This window comes from Urocitellus parryii, chromosome X, assembly GCF_045843805.1.
Source record: "Urocitellus parryii isolate mUroPar1 chromosome X, mUroPar1.hap1, whole genome shotgun sequence".
NCBI classification, from domain to species: domain Eukaryota; kingdom Metazoa; phylum Chordata; class Mammalia; order Rodentia; family Sciuridae; genus Urocitellus; species Urocitellus parryii.
In genome coordinates, this window is record NC_135547.1 from 77,427,612 (window position 1) to 77,445,249 (window position 17,638).

General features: G+C 34.8%; 1 protein-coding gene across 4 annotated transcripts in view; it reads right to left on the minus strand.

Annotated features, from left to right (window-relative positions):
• The window catches only part of Phka1 (phosphorylase kinase regulatory subunit alpha 1), a 110,850-nt gene that overhangs the window by 14,078 nt on the left and 79,134 nt on the right, over window positions 1-17,638 (minus strand). For 2 of the 4 annotated variants that reach the window (XM_026414031.2, XM_026414033.2), the window contains 8 exons: window positions 15,519-15,675; window positions 14,381-14,460; window positions 12,200-12,278; window positions 11,930-12,059; window positions 9,384-9,485; window positions 7,732-7,847; window positions 7,570-7,608; window positions 5,842-5,892 (listed from right to left, as the gene is read on the minus strand). In XM_026414031.2, the coding sequence (XP_026269816.2) occupies window positions 5,842-5,892; window positions 7,570-7,608; window positions 7,732-7,847; window positions 9,384-9,485; window positions 11,930-12,059; window positions 12,200-12,278; window positions 14,381-14,460; window positions 15,519-15,675 (754 nt within the window). The remainder of the gene's footprint in view (window positions 1-5,841; window positions 5,893-7,569; window positions 7,609-7,731; window positions 7,848-9,383; window positions 9,486-11,929; window positions 12,060-12,199; window positions 12,279-14,380; window positions 14,461-15,518; window positions 15,676-17,638) is intronic. The other 2 variants (XM_026414032.2, XM_026414034.2) reach the window with 1 other exon arrangement.

The following is a 17,638-nucleotide window of genomic DNA, read 5'->3' on the forward strand; positions in this document are numbered from 1 at the left end:
AAACTGTGAATATTATTCAGCCTTAAAGAAGAATGAAATTGTGTTTTCCAGTAAATGGATAGCACTGGAGAATACCCTGCTAAGTGAAATCCCCCCCAAAACAAGGCAGAATGTTTTCTCTGATATGTGGATGCTAATTCACAATAAGGGTGTGTGGGGGGGCTAAGGAAGAACAGAGGTAATTTGGATTAGGCAGAGGGGACTGCAGGGAGGGGAGGGGGTATGGGAGTAGGAAGGATAGTAGAATGAATTGGACATTATTACCCTATGTGCATATATGATTACACGACTGGTGTAACTCTTCATTGTGTACAACTAGAAGAATGAGAAGTTATACCCCATTTATGTATGATATGTCAAAATGCATTCTACTGTTATGTATACTTAAATACAACAAATTTTCTAAAAAGGCTTATTTACAATGCACATTTTTTAAAACTTTTTTTACTAGTTGTTGATGAATTTATTTTATTTATTTACTTGTATGTTGTGCTGAGAATTGAACCCAGTGCTTCACACATGCTAGGCAAGCACTCTACCACTGAGCCATAATCCCAGCCCCTAGGGTGGATATTTTTTATAAGAGAAAAGATTACAAATATTGGTGTGAATGTGAATAAACTGGAACTCTGTATACAATTGTGAGCCACTATGGAAAAGAGTATTGAAATTCCTCAAAAAAATTAAAAATAGAACTCTAATTCTGCTTCTGGGTATTTATCCAAAAGAACTGAAATCAGAATTTTTTAAAAAAATAAGAGAATATCCTTATTTTGGCAGTGCTGGGGATCAAACCCAGGGCCTTACACATACCAGGAAAGCACTCAACCACTGAGTCACATCCCCAGCCTGAAATTAGGATCTTGAAAATATACTTGTAGGGCTGGGGATGTGGCTCAAGTGGTAGTGCGCTCACCTGGCATGCGTGTGGCCCGGGTTCGATCCTCAGCACCACATACAAACAAAGATGTTGTGTCCGCCAAAAACTGAAAAATAAATATTAAAAAAGAAAATACACTTGTATTCCTATGTGCAATGTAGCATTCATTATTCACATAGCCAAGATATAAAAAAATCTATATGTCTATCACAGATGAATGGTGGAAATATGTGTTATATGTTAGCCTTATAAAAAAGAACATCTTACAGTATAAAGAGGACACTATGCTAAATCAAATAAGATATCCACAAAAGGACAAATACTGTATGATTTTAGTTACATAAACTATCTAAGATAGCCAGACTCATAGAAGCAGAGAGTAGTATGATGGTTGCCAGGTAGTGGGGAAAATAGGAACTTGCTATTCAATAAGCATAAAGTTTTCATTTATACAATTGAATGAATTAACAGAGATGTACTGTACACCATCATGACTACAATCAATGATAGCATATTACATAGTTACATTTTTAAAGGATAAATCTCATGTTTAATATTCTTATTTTAATTACAACAATCAACTATATTCCTAAATAGTAGCTATCAGCAATCCAAAAATAAAATTAACAATTCCATTTAAAATGGCATCAAAAAATAAAATACTTGGAAGTAAATTTAACAAAGGAAGTGCAATATTTACCATGAAAGCTATAAAATATGTTGAAAGAAATTAGGCATTTAAATAAATGGAAAAAATACATGTTCATGGATCAGAACACTTAACACTTTCAAGATGTCAATTCTCCCAAAATTGATCTAAAGATTAAACACAACTCCTATCAAAGTCACAGCGTATTTCTTTGTAGAAATTAATTAACTGCTCTAACATTCATATATAAATCCAAGGGACCTAGGATAGTTAAAACAATCTTTAAGACTGAAGTCAGAGGACTCATACTTCTCAATTTCAAAGCTGTGTCATACTGGTATAGGATATACTAGTATATTCCATACTACAGACGAATGGAATAGAATTTGGAATTCAGAAGTCAGTCATTATAGTATGGTAAATAAATTTTCAACAAAGGTGCCAAGAGAATTAAATGGGAGAAGACAGTCTTTTCAATAAGATGTGCTGGAACAATTGAATATCCATATGCCAAAGAATGAATGGACCCTTACCTCACACCATACACAGAAATAAATCCAATTGCATCATTGAGCTGTAAAAGAGTTAACAGAGCAGGGGCTGAGGTTGTGGCTTAGTGGTAGAGTGCTTGCCTAGCACATGTGAGGCACTGGGTTTGATCCTCAGCACCATATAAAAATAAATAAATTTTAAAAAGTTATTGTGTCCATCTACAGCTAAAAATTAAAAAAAGAGTTAACACCATAGGCCAAAACTACTACTTGGGGAAAGGCCTGCTTATAAGATTGGGCCTTGGCTGGCATCCGGAAATGGACTTTGGGGACTATCCTATCATCCCCAGAGTTGATAGCAGTGGCTTTCTGTGCCTAACTGTGCAAACATTATAGTTTATGTTGAATACCTGCTTTCCTTCTGGAAGTACCAGACAGAGGCTATTTTATATGACCAGCCTCCAATAAAGACCCTGGGTACATTCTTTAATGAGCTTCTTTGGCTGGGAACATTTCACACATGCTGTCAAAATCTGATGCAGAGGGAATTAAGTGCATCCTGTATGACTCTACTGAGAGAATATTCTGGAAGCTGTGCCTGTTTTCCCTGGACTTTACCCAGTGTACCTTCTTTCTTTGCTGACTTTTCTTTGCACTATTTTTCTGTAATAAATCATACTTATGAGTATATGCTGATTCCTGAGTTCTCCTAGTAAATCACCAAACCTGGGGGTGGTCTTGGGGAGTCCCGTATCTCAATATAATCACAGACCTAAATGTAAGAGCTAAAATAATAAAACTATTAGAACAAAAAAGTAGAACTAAATTTTTGTAACCTTGGATTAGTTAAAACCTTCTCAGATATGACACCAAAATCAAAGAAACAAAAGAAAAAAAATAGATAAATTGAACTTTGTCAATATTAAAAAGAACATCATTAAGAGAGGCAATCCTCAAAGTGGGAGCAAATACTTACAAATCACATATGATATAAGGGAACTGTATCCAGAATACATAAAAAATATTTGTAAACCGACAATAAAAGAAATAACCCAATTAAAAATGGGCAAAGGGAAATGGATGGCACTAGAGCAGATTATGCTTAGTGAAGCTAGCCAATCCCTAAAAAACAAATACCAAATGTCTTCTTTGATATAATGAGAGCAACTATGAACAGAGCAGGGAGGAAGAGCAAGAAGAAAAGATTAACATGAGATGGAAGGGAAAGGGAGAGAAAAGGGAAATTGCATGGAAATGAAGGGAGACCCTCATTGCTATACAAAATTACATATAAGAGGTTGTGAGGGGAATGGGAAAATAAACAAGGAGAGAAATGAATTACAGTAGATGGGGTAGAGAGAGAAGATGTGAGGGAAGGGGAGGGGGGATAGTAGGGGATAGGAAAGGTAGCAGAATACAACAGTTACTAATAGGGCATTATGTAAAACAGTGGATGTGTAACCGACGTGATTCTGCAATCTGCATTTGGGGTAAAAATTGGGAGTTCATAACCCACTTCAATCTAATGTATGAAATATGATGTCAAGAGCTTTGTAATGTTGTGAACAACCAATAAAAAAAAGAAAAAAAGAAAAAAATGGGCAAAGGATTTGAACAGTCATTCTTCCAAAGCAGATAATCAAACAGCCAATAGGTTCATGAAAAAGTGCTCTGTATTACTAGCCACCAGGGAAATGCAAGTCAAAACCACAATGAGATACTGCTTCATACACTAAGATGGCTATAATAAAAAAGACAGTTATAAGGGTTAGTGAGGATGTCATGAAGTTAGAACCCTAAACATTGCTAATGGGAGTGAAAAATAGTACAGCCCCTTTAGAAAAGTTTGCCAGTTCCCCGGAATGCCAAACATATTTACCATATGATCCAGCACTTATATTCCTAAATATATATTCAAGAGAAATGAAAATATGTCTGCATTAACTGTACATGAAGATTCAGAGCAGCAATATTCATTTGTGTTTATTTATTTATGTTTGCAGTGTTGGGGATTGTTATGGTTTAGATGTGGTGTCTCCCAAAAACTCATGTGTAAGACAATGAAAGGTTTGGAAGATAGATGATTGGGTTACAGCCTTATCCTAGTCAGTGTATTAATCCCTAATGGGATTAACTGAGTGGTAACTGGAGACAGGTGGGGTGTGGTGGGAAGTGGTTTGTTGGGGGCGTGGCTGGCGAGTGGAGTCTCTGGCTAGTGGAGTCTTTCTCATGATTTGAGCTGATTCCCTCTGTCACACTCTCTCACCTGATGTTCAGCCTCACCTTGAGCCCAGAGGAATGGAGCCAGCCTTCTGTGGACTAAGACCTCTGAAACCATGAGCCCTCAAATAACTTTTTTCTCCTCTACAATTATTTTGGTCAGATCCTTTAGTCACAGCAGCAAAAAAGCTGACTAAAACAGGGATCAAACCCAGGGCCTCTCCTATGCCAGGCAAGTTCTCTACCAATGAGCCACATCCCTAGTATAGCCCTATTCATAATATCCAAAAAGTGGAAACAATTCAGATGTCTATCAACTGATGAATGAATAAACAAATTGTGGTGTATCAGTACTATAAGATATTATTTTGTAATAAAAAGGAATGAATTGTTGATAGGTACTACAACATGAAGAGTTTTGAAAAAAAAGATACCAAATAAAGGATGAAATACACTGGCAAAAGTGGTTGACAGTTTAGATTCAGAAATATAGAATAAAAGATAACAGATATTCCCTGAGAAAAGAACTTCTCACATTTTAATTGTCTAAATCACCAACTATTGCTATGTAAAAAAGAAATGTGCTCTGAAACATTTCTATTGACAAGTGACTATCACACAAATCTGTCAAGTAGATGAACTACCATTTAATTAGTTTTCATTGTATTATCTCTACCACCAAATCCTAGGCTGAATATAGTGGGGTCAAACCAGGATATGTATCTGATACAGTAAAATTCAGACTGTCAATAGTTTGAGTTTTTAAATAAAATTATCTTCTATGTCTCTGTCCTCTATTAATATGGATATGACAGAGTTGGCTAATTCATTATAGGCTATTTGGTTGAGGTAAACTGAAATATTGTTTCCAAAAATTTTCCACTTTTTGTTTGGCTGTCATCTGGTCTAAATATCTTTAGTCTGTGAGATCTGAAATCATAGCCCTTTAGGAAGCACTGCTTTAAATAGAAGAAATTGAATTAAAGATCAGTCTTCCTAAACTATAAGCTTCATGAAGGCAAGGACCACATCCATTTTGTTTACTATCAAATATCTAGTGGTTGAGACACAATTTGCACTCAAATAACATTTACTAAATGAATTAATGCTTAGAAGAACACAAAACTAGCCAGGTGGTTTTGAGATTGAAAAGTGCATCAGAGTCACCTACAGAGCTTATTAAAATGCAAAGTGCTAGGCCTCACCTCCAGCACTTTCAGTCTTTCTGGTTCATTAAGTGTGGGATGGAGACAAAGAATTGACATTTCAAGTGAGTTTCTAGGTGATGCTGATGCTGCCTAGTATGCTGCCTGGTGCATAGTAAGCATGTAATAGGTTACATTAGTTGAAAGAATAAATTAATAAATATTTAACAAATACTTTAAAATTTTCATTTGTTTTCAGTAGTGGAAAAGAAGTTGAAATTGAACTTTCTTTCCTGCCTTATTGGGAAAGAATCAGAACCCCTGCTAATATGAAGTTGCTTTATACTTATTTTAGTTCTTGAGCATTTTTTTCTTTTTCATACAATGTGTATGTCATGATTTATATAACAGATATTCAAAGCACTTGTGAATGGAATATAATATAATAGCAGTTACCAGAAAAGACGGTGACATCATATCTATACCCGAGAGATGACCACCATTGGGCTACGAAAAAAAAAATTAAGAAAATAAAATTTTTAAAAGAATGAGGTAAGGCAACCAGTACTTGTGTTTTTAGAAGATTTTAGTAGAGTAAAAGTATGAGTCATTCAAGTAACTAGCCAGCCATATTATCATTAAAAAGCTGATGAAATACCTTTATTCTAAATGTCATAGTAAAGGGTGAAATAAATAAAACTACCTTAAAAATGTTTTTTTTTTCCCCAGAAGAGGGCATTAGTGAGCCCAGAGGAAAGGACTTAGAACAATACTAATAGGCAGGTGAAGATGGAAATCATTATTTAGAAATAAGAAAGTAATGAAAATTTAGGGCTCTCCGTCCTCCAAAATTTTAGTTCCAATGATTTTGACTCAATTAAAGTCCTATAGATAGTGGATATGTAGGTTTAAAAAAATAAATGAAGTTGCTGAGTAGACCAAGTCTTAATATCATATTAATCTAGCTGGGAACATGGACTTCAAGTTCTAAATATAAGTTGAACTTGTAAGTAATATTATGTGACTATGAACAACTATACAAATTTTAGCCAATCACTCAAACAAAATAAGGATCATTAACCACCAACATCAGTCTAGCTATTCAGTATTGAATGTTATTCTTTCCTCTTTCAAATAGGAAAATGCTCAGATTACCCATATTATCTGGGAAAAATTATGTAATTTTAAACACAAAGCTCTTTCATATTTCATTCTTGCCCTGGCATAAATATGAATGTCTAAGGGCATTTGATAAGTCTACTCAAATTAAGTTATTTGAAATTAAACTTCAGGCATTGCTTCATTCTCCTCTTAAATGGTTTCCGATTACCTTTTTAAAAGAAAACAAACAAAATCTCCATTTCACCTCTCCTCTTCTGGGTGTGTTTTAATGCAGTAAGTTATCATAATTCTACTTTGAAAGCAGGAGTAGTAAGTTTTAAGCTTTTCATAACAAGTGCTTCTAGAAGGGACCAAATCAGTACCATTTCAACTTCTAGATCTTGAAATCAAATGATTTCCCAAAGTTTTAAAAACAAGCTATGGAAGCCCATGTTAATTATTTCTTTGTAGAATATAATAGCTCATCTATTATCACCTGCTAGGAAAAGTGAGAGGCTACAATATGGTGTATTGTGACTCCCACTAATTCCCAGATGGATTTAGATGATTTTCCTCTATATATCTAGAGTACCCTTCATATACCTCTGTTGGGGCAGTGGTAAAGGTCTGATTTGGGGATAAAAACCTGAAAATTATTTATATATTTATTCATTTTTTGTGGTGCTCGGCATTGAACACAGGGCCTTGCACGTGCTAGGCCTAAAGATAATTTTTTTTAAAAATAAAGTCTTTACTTAATCTGATGTTCTAATATCTATTCTTAGAAGTAAGACATCCAAGTCTAGCTTTATAAAGAAAATTAATTCCAAATCACTCCTAATAAGAGGAACTTGGAATTTCAATTTCTTGCTTTTCAATGCAACTTATTTTCCTCCTAAAGTTAGAGAAGTAGTTTGGTTCAGAAAAAGGAAAAAAAAACTACTTATAAATTATTGTTATAAAGGAGATTCAAACAACCAACTCCATGGCTTGTTATTATTTGTAAAAAGGCCATGAGCTCATGCATGTTATACAGAACTAAAGACAAGTTAAAGTATGTTAAAGGATCCCTAGTTGTTTCACCTGACTCTCAGTTGAGATAGACAGTCTACGAAATTCCACCTGAAAAATAAATGTCTCAAATTATACTTAGGATATAAAACATCATAAATGATTCCAACAAAGTCTGATTCCAAAAGATTGTTCTTGACAACATCCCACCTAATCTCCCAGGTAGTATCTCACCTGTTTTATCTCACTTTTTAACTGCATGATCCCAGTTCGTTCTGTTTTGGTTGCTCCAACAGCACCAATCTCGTGGATAGAAATAGCAGGACTGACATTTGAATCAGTGGGACGAACTATATAGAATAAGGAATTAGAAATAAAGAATGATCAGGTTCATTTTCTCCTATCCCATGTTAAAAAGGCTTAGATGTATGTCCTTCTTTTATTTTTAACTTAATTTTTAAAAAACTCAACGAGTATAACCTTGCTACTTAAATTGTGGTCCATGGACCGGCAGCATCAGTATTATTTAGGAGCTTGGTAGAAGACTCTCTGGTCCACTTCAGATCCACTGAATCAGAATCCACATTAAAGTAAGAGCCCTATCTTGACATACACTGCTTTCTTTCTTTTGCCACTCTAAATCCTGGCCATCCATTTATCTGATTTTATATATATATATATATTTTATCCTAAGCTTAAGCGCTGAACATGAGAGGTAACCCATTTCATTAGCTCTGCTTCTTTACATATGCAACACCAAATAATGTTGCTGAAACCAAAAGTGCAGGCTGGGTTTAGTGCTTGCTGTAGGCATGCACTAAAATACCACATCAAAACCTATTTCATATACAATTAAAATACATTAATCACAAACTTAAAAAGTGCAGGAAGAAGACTAGTTTTTGATGGACTCCTAGACATATTAGAATTTAAGGTTGAAAAGGACACATTTAGATATACTGTAGCAGCTATCCACATACATACACACTCCAAACACTGTAAGTGCTACTGAATTATTGGCAATTAGAATACAAAAAAAGTTTCAGATAATGTGGATTGTTAGTTGTCCTAGAGACTCAGGATAATGTAAGGGAATGGTCAAAGTAGTTAAAATGAAACATGATAGTAATGAATCCACTTAGTCAATATATCATTTAAGGGAAAAATTGAGACAAAGTGTTTTTCAACTATTATTGCAAAGGATAGCTTTGCTTTTAATTGTTTTATAAGTGGAGTTCTATTTATTTGGGGCAAAATGGGAGAACTGGAAATTCATATTCAGCAAAATGAAAATGAACCTCTATCTCTCACCATGCACAAAACTCAACTCAAAGTAGATCAAGAACCTAGGAATTAGTCCAGAGACCCTGTGCCTAATAGAGGAAAAAGTAGACCCAAATCTTTATTATGTTAGATTAGGCCCAACTTCCTTAACAAGACTCCTAAAATGCAAGAAATAAAATCAAGAATTAACAAATGGGATGGATTCAAACTAAAAAGCTTCTTCTCAGCAAAAGAAATGATCAATGAGGTAAACAGAGAGCCTACATTTTGGGAGCAAATTTTGCCAAACACGTCAGTAGAGCCCTAATCTCCAGGAAATAAAAAGAACTCCAAAAACTTAACACCAAAAAACCAAACAACCCAATCAATAAATGGGCTAAAGTGCTGAACAGACACTTCTCAGAAGAAGGTATACATTTGATCAACAAATATATGAAAAAATGTTCAACATCTCTAGTAATTAGAGAAATGCAAATCAAAACTACTCTAAGATTTCATCTCACTAAGGTCAGAATGACAGTTATCAAATGAAAAACATTTTAATAATAATGAGACATTTAAACTAACCACTCTGAGATGGAAATGTAGTTATTTAATCTTACCACTTCGTTCCACACCAAACTCCTTGCCACTGAGAATGTGATGTAGGAGGTTCTTCATGGCTGAAGGACTGAGATTCATTAGGCCCTCTGTGGCTTCTTCAGCTAGCAGAATCATAGGACAGAGAAAAAAGGAATTCTAATTTGTCTATAATATTCTCCCTATTTTTCTCCATTTCCCTCCTTTCCTTTTCCCTCCTTCTCTCACCCTTCCTTCCTTCCTCCCCAACTCCTTTCTCTTTTTCTTTGGTGCTGGGGATTGGAAGCAGGACCTTGCACATGCTCAACAGCCCAGTACCACTGAGCTATATACCTTCAACTCCTCTAATTCCTTTCTTGCTTAGAATTTCTTCTTTTTTTTTTTTCCTTCTTTTTTTTTTTTGGTACAGAGGATTGAGCCCAGGGGCACTTTACCACTGAGCCACATCCCCAAGCGATTTTTATATTTTATTTAGAGACAGAATGTCACTGAGTACCTTAGTTCCTTACTAAGTTGCTAAGGCTGGCTTTGAACTCATGTCCTCCTGCCTCAGCCTCCCTAGCTGCTGGGATTACAGGCATGTGCCACTGTGCTAGGCCTTTTGCTTAGAATTTCTGAGTCACTTGTCTGGAAGGTGAGAATTACAGAATATATTTCTAGAACCACACACTTAACTATTCATACTTCGATAGACTCTTAATTATTTAGGGACTGACAAACCAGTTTATGGATTAGCCAGGCCATAAATTTTGCTGTCACCCCACTTCCACACCATTAGGGTACTTGGTAGAATCTTTATTTGAAAGTGAGAAGAATGAAAGAAAAATTGAACTGGAGGACATTCAGAGAAAGTCAAGGAATGCATATATATATATGCAAATAAAATACTGAAAACTTCTCAACCTAGAAATAGAGAGTTAAAAGAGAATAGGTATGAATCCATGAAGTTATAAAAGAATACTGAGAGGGTAACTTGAAGTTGTTCATCAACATCAGAACTAGTTAAGAGTTTACTACATGAAGGTCATTATTTTAAACAATGTTAGTGAAAACAGGTATGGCATGTTGTTTTACCTTGAGAGGCTGATCATTTGGGAGAGATGGAACATGCAAACAAGATAAACAACAATAAAACACTGTATATATTACATGTCAAAAGAGAGGCATAGATAAGAAGTGCTTTGAAAATCAGAGGAGATATATTGATCTCCAAGGAAGGGGATTTATAAAAATAGTGGGAAGTACTATTGAAATAGTAGGTAAAAGGAAGACTATTGAGGGTCTTATATATCAAACCTGGAGATCATGACTTAGTTCTATAAAGAACTAAAGAGCCATGGTCTTGATGAATCCACAGGGTAATAAATCCATTACGGGCGATTAAGGAAAAGCAAAGAATGGGAGGTTATCCCTTGCTGAGGTTTACTATGGAACAGCTACAACCTCTCATAAAACATCCCTTGATACCACAGCTGGAGAATACTATATAATACATTTATTTTTAAGAATGAAATCTGAACTGGATATCATTTAAAGTAAGACATACTTGAACTCAAATTATACTATTTACTAGCTATATTACTTTGAACAAGTTACTTAACCTCTTTGAATTTCCTTTTCCTTATTGGCAAAAGTGGGATTACATTCCTTACAGAATTGTTATAAGGATTAAATATCAAAAGGTGTGTAGATATAAAGCAAAAAGTACAATGACTGGCATATGATACGTATAAAATAGTTATTCGCTCTCTTTTTTTGAAGGGCTATTTAAATGTAAATTATTTCATATGTTTGATTTAGGCTTCATTAAAACCAATCAAATTAGATAACCATTAACACCTCAATTAAAAGTATTTTGGGCAAATTTAACCAAAACAATGAGCTTCGGTTGTGAGTTTTTTCAATTGTGATTTTATTTTTCTGCGCCATCCCTGTCTCTATTTTTTGCGATTCTTGTTGAAATCAAACAAATATCAATGGAAAACAGAGTCATGGCTGGGAATTCTGCCTCCACTTTATACAATTATCTATAGCTTCCACAGGCCCCAAATACTTTTCCAACTAAAACTTATCTTGACAAATACAACTATTATTAATTTCAAAGAGAGTATTTTTAGACAAATATTAATAAAAATATTGTCTTCCTTTATCAATCATGATGTTGACTAGAGAGATAGGATACTGATCCTATATCTACTGATATAGTGACTTAACTTTGGTGTTCTGAAGCTCCACTGCCTGAATCAGAACCAAACCCAGTATGTCACACTCCAGTATTCTCCAACACACTCTGAGGAGTTGGGAGGAATGAAGTTAGCAGATAAGAAGAATTTCGAGTGCAGAGCCCCTAAGATGTGGCATTTTGAAGTTACAGAACCAATATACAAAAGTGTTACCAAATCAGTCCTTTCACTTGCATAGTAGTGATTAAGACATGAGAACAAGATTGCCTTACACAGCTTCTGAGATATAGGTAAAAATGTTTTAGCTTTCTTTCCCTCCTGATGCCAAACTCCATTGATCTACATGAAAAGTGAATTCTGCCTAAAAATATTACTGAATTGAGTACCTGAGCATCGAAGGGAGTGGGCCAGTTCTGTTGCCATAACTTGTATGATCAGACCAATTCGAAGTCGAAACATTTCTGCAAAGAGGCCAGGCTGGGTTCGCATATACATGGCTAGATATACCATTATTTCCTGTGCACAGATGGATATAGACAAAAAATTATGCATGAGGCCTCACAATGCCTATTTTGTTGTCTTTACAAATTGCTATCCTAATTGAAAACTAATTTTTAAATATTAATCAGCATATTAGGCATTATAATTCTGCTTACCTGTGTAAGGATTGAAATACTCATGTCCCCTTCACTGGCTTCATCTATCAGCTGAGTAAGTGCCTCATAGGGCAGAGGTCTGAGGAAGAAAAAAGTAAAAAAAAAAAAATGTACACCCATTTAAACATAAATATACTGAAAAAAATTTTAAAAACCTCTTACTAAGTCCAGGTTATTGCCTCAATACCTCATTATTACCAGTAGCATTTTGGTTCTTTTCATTTCCAAAGTTCATTCATTGCCTCCCTAAACTACTCTGGCCTATATCAACTCAGAGGAGCTTGCTTTTTCCTCTATACACCTAGATTTTCCTTCTCCTAAACATTTTTATTTAAAAGTTATCCATGATATCCTTCCAGAACTAGTCTTTCATGGTTAGTCAATAACATTAGAAAGGTTAACTATTATGGCTATAAAGAAATACACTAAGTTGTGCTTTTTGGAAACCATTTGTGTTTGCAGTCACATATTCATTTTCAAGTTTCATTAGTTCACATATATATACAGACACACACTAAATTAAATATAAATATTGTGTATTTCTTTATAGCCATAATGGTTACCTTTCTAATGTTAATGGCTAATTAACACACTGGTGACTCTCTTATTGACACTAAGTACTCTGGGAATATGCCATCTTTTTTGGATTATTTATAGTGTAACAAAACTGATCTGTTTTGTCATAAAAGGTGGTTTTCCAGGAGCAAAGTGTTATGGGCTGAATTGTATTGCCCCCAAATTCATAAGTTGAAATCCAACACTTGTACTGGAGAGTGTAACCTTATTTGCTCATATGATCTTTAGAGGTGGCTATGTTATGTCACTGGAGTTCACCCTAATCCAATATGACTAGTATCTTTATAAAAAAGGGAAATTTAGACATGAAAATGTGCGGAGGGAAGAAATGTGAAGAGACATAAGAAATAAGATGGCCACCCACAAGAAAAGATCCCTGGAAAAAAGTCCTTCACAGCCTTCAGAATGAACCAACCCCACTGAACTTCTAGCCTCCAGAAATGTGAGAGAATACATTTCTTTTCTGTTGATTAAACCACCCCATCTGTGGTATTGTACTATGACTTCCTAAGCACATTAACACTCAAGGATAGGGATATTTTCCTAAAGCATAACTAGGATTTTACACATGGAACCTGATGCATGGTCCTAGGACATGTCCCCAAGTCTTCATCAGGAGTTTAAACTGGATATTACAGGCAACAGAAACCATGGGCATGGAATAGGAAGAAGGTAGAATGTAGACATCAGCAAAGGCATCCCTGATCACTTATCTCTCATTTATTCCTGATTCAACTCTATATCTAGAACATATTTTGTTTACAAAATGAACTTTTCACTATACTGGCTACTGAAGTAGACTGACAGTCAGGATAAACATCCTGTTTTAAATTACTCCCTCATAGAAAAATGGATTTTGCAGATCAGTTATGAATGAAGTTAGAAACCTTCTAAAAATATTTCTTGGAAATACAACCTGCTTGCAGATTTATATATTGGCACTGGCAGGACATGAAATTAGACAGATTTAGTGCAGATGAGTTTTACTGGCATGGCTTGTGACAAATGGAAAACTTGTGTAAGAAATAAAATGTTTCATTCTAGCCTTTCACCCTTCTTCCCACCCTCTCCAGTCCTAGGCTATCTGAGGGTACTGCTGCCAAGTGTGGCAGAACTAAGGCAGGAGTAGTTTGATGATACTGTTCTTCCAAGGTTGCCACCTCACTCTGCTCTAAAAGTACCCATTTCCCCACTTTGGCCTTGACTTCTACCACTTTTATCACTTATTAAGCAGCATAGAGTTGCATCATCAGCCCTGTACTCTAGCCAGACACCTTCTTCTACTTCCTCTCTCAGAGGACGGTTGGTTGACTATGGGTGCCAATTTACAGTGACCTGCATGTTTTGTTGTGCTTTTTTTGAAGAGAGGTTTAGGAAATACTAATAAGAAAAGAAAAGTTTAAACACTATTCCATGTTAGTTGTTCTCTTTAATTTACCCATGCCCTGTTATTCCCAATATTTTCTTGCTGAATGTCTTGGACAGAAGTGTGTATGGAGGATGTTGTCATCAATAGACAGATTAAGGCAATAGAATTGTATAAATTCACACAGTTCCTTAAATGCTCAGAGAAACTTATCAAACCTAACCAAATGCCATACTCACGCAGAGATGGTCTTTTCTCGAGGTTCTGGAGGGAGTCCCACTGTCAAATGTTTCTGGTGGGATAAAAGGTCTGTACAGGCCTAAGAAGAGACAGCATGACATTATCCTTTCCATAAAACCTCATATTTCCACAAACTTTTCTCTTCTTAGCCTAGAAACCTTTGAGTCCTCCTAACCTAATAACACACCAAACTCTCTTCCTCAGGAAATACAATGATTATCAGAAAAGAGGGATTTCTAGGAAGGAACAAAGGGGTCTTACTCTTTGGAGGTAGGTACTTTTAGTTTAGTGTAAATTCATGCTTAGGATGTAGAATTCTTATAGTTTATAGCACCTCAAAAGTCTACAGTTATTATGGTTCAGTAATATACATTTGTCACTAACAGAAATGTAAGTGAATATCAGAAACTGTATATGTGAAAAAAAACCATATATAATAATTAGAGAATGTGGTTGCCTTAAAAACAATTAAGGAAACCAATTTTTTTTCCAGTAGTCAGAATGGAATCTGGGGCTTTATGTATGCTAGGCAAGCACTCTACCACTGAGCTACACCTCCATCCCTGAAACTAACTTTTAAAAAGCACACCCATTTGTTGGTAAATGGATGAAACTGGAGATTATCATGTTAATTGAAATAAGCCAGATCCAGAAAGTCAAAGGTCAAATGTTTTCTTTGATGTGCAGAAGCTAGTACAATAAAAGAAAAAGCAAGCGTAGGAGGGATTTCATCAAAATAAAAGAAAGATCAAAGGAGTTGATGAAGGGGATTGAGGGGGAGGGAGGAGGGATGGGATAAGGGGACAATAATGGAATGAATCTAACTTTCCTTCATACATATATAAATATGCCACAGTGAATCTTACCATTATATACATCCACAAGACAGTAATTTTAAAAAACTGTAAGTAAATAGCAGAAAGATCAGTAGAGGGAAGGGAACAGGGGGAGGGAGGAGAGGAGGGAAAAGGAAGTAACAGGGACTGAATTAAAGCAAATTATATTCCATGCTTTTATAATTGAACCCTATATTACATATATGTAACCCTATGTTACTTATAACTAAAAAGAACCAAGAAAAAAAAGCAAAAAAGCATGCCCATTTAGACATGACATAAATTCAAGAGTTTATAGTACTTCATCAAGTGCTTCCACTTTCTTCCTTAATATCCCAGAGATGTATCTAATCAGGCCCCAATGACGAATTTCTCCAACTTTGCCATATAGTTCAGTAAGAAGCTCTCTGACTGTAGCACCCCCTTCTTCATACAATTCAGTGTCCCAGTCAGGTCCTCTGGAATTTTAAAGACAGAAGTATATTAATTAAAAGTAAAGTATCCAACAACAATCTTATCTTTCAGTGTTATAATGGACATACCTATTGTTTTAAATTCTTTTTTGTAGTTGTATTTGGACAGCATGCCTTTATTTTATTTGTTTTGTGGTGCTAAGGATAGAATCCAGTGCCTCACACGTGCTAGGCAAGTGCTCTACCACTGAGCCACAACCCCCACCAGGATATACCTATTTTTGACAGGCCTCCCTTAATCAGGAAACTAATACTATTTACTAGAAATCCTTATAAAACTATGATGAACAGTCACCCTAAAAGGCAAATACCTAGCCAATAATGTCTTAGTTTCATTTATACTTGGACAAAATGCATTATTTTACTCTCTTTACAGGCCTCAACAGGGATGACACTAAAGACAGATTTAGTTTACCTACTGGAAGTTCAGAAAGTATGATTGTACTTCAGGAACTAATGAAGAAATAAGAAGGATGTGTGTTTATTTTTAAAGGATACATATACATTATTGGCACAAAATTACTATAACACAATCAACTATGAGGGGCCATAAAAGACATACAAAGTTCTCTGAAATTTGGAATTTAATATGTGATAAAGGCAGATTATTTATTACATGATGTTAAGACATCAAGTAGCCATCTTGAAAAAGGTTGGATCTATACTTTACACTGTATATACCATAATTCAAAATGTATCAAAGATCTAAATATAAAGAAACTAGAAAAATATGGGAGAATTTGTTTATAACTTTGGAGGGAAGAGGAATTTTAAACTATGGAACACATGTTTGAAGCCATAAAAACGTTAATACATTTGTACACATAAAACAACAAAAAAACCTTTGATCTCAAAAACCACTGTATGCAAAGTATAGGACAAATTACAAAATGGGAAAATATTGGCACTTCATAGGGCCAATTCTCTTTACATACATAAAGACCTCTGGTAAATAGATCAGAAAATAAGAAACAACAAAAGAAAACCTGACAAAATAAATACTGGCAGGTATTAAATATAGGAAAGGTTGCTCTACCTCACCCATAATAATAAAAATTAAAATTAACATTATACCAAGATAATATTTTTAATATATCAAGTTGTCAAAAGTTTCCAAATTTGATAACACTGCATTGGTTAAAACAGGCACTTTCCATATGTTCCTGGTAGGTATAAAAATTGGGGTGACCCATCTGGAAGGCTTTCTGGAAATATATATTAATATCAAAAATACTGGAAAACAGCTTTGTAGTGCCTACAATGGTTAAACATAGTTACCATGATTTAGCATTTCTACTCAGATCCAAGAGAAATGAAAGCATATGTCCACATTAATTTGTATGTGAATGTTTATAATAGCATTATTAAATTTGCCAAAAAAGTGGAAATAATTCAAATGTCCATGAACTGATAAATAGATAAATAAAATGTGGCAGAGTCCTACAGGTAATAATATTTGCAAATAAATGAAGAATTGATACATGCTACAACAGAAGTAAACCTTGAAAATACTTTGCTAAATGAAAGATAATTGTTACAAAGGACTACATACTGTATGACTCCATTTATATAAAGTGTCCAAAATAGGCAAATTTGTAGAAGCAAGAAATAGATTAATGGTTGGTTGCCAAGGGCTAGGGGATGGAGGGATTGGAAGTTAATGGATAAAAGGAATAGGAATTCTCTTTGGGATAATGAAAAAAACTCTAAAATGGATGGTGAAAGAGATATGTATGATACAGAGAGTATACAAAAAGCCATTATACACTTAAAAATACCTATATTCTTTAACCTATCAGTCCAATTTCTGGTTTTCTGGAAGATAAATTCCTTCCACACATGTGAAATGATATATGATTAAAGGTTATTCACTATAAACATTGTGATGGTGAATAAATGGATAATACACAAATGTCCATCAATAGAAGATTGACTTAATAAATTATAG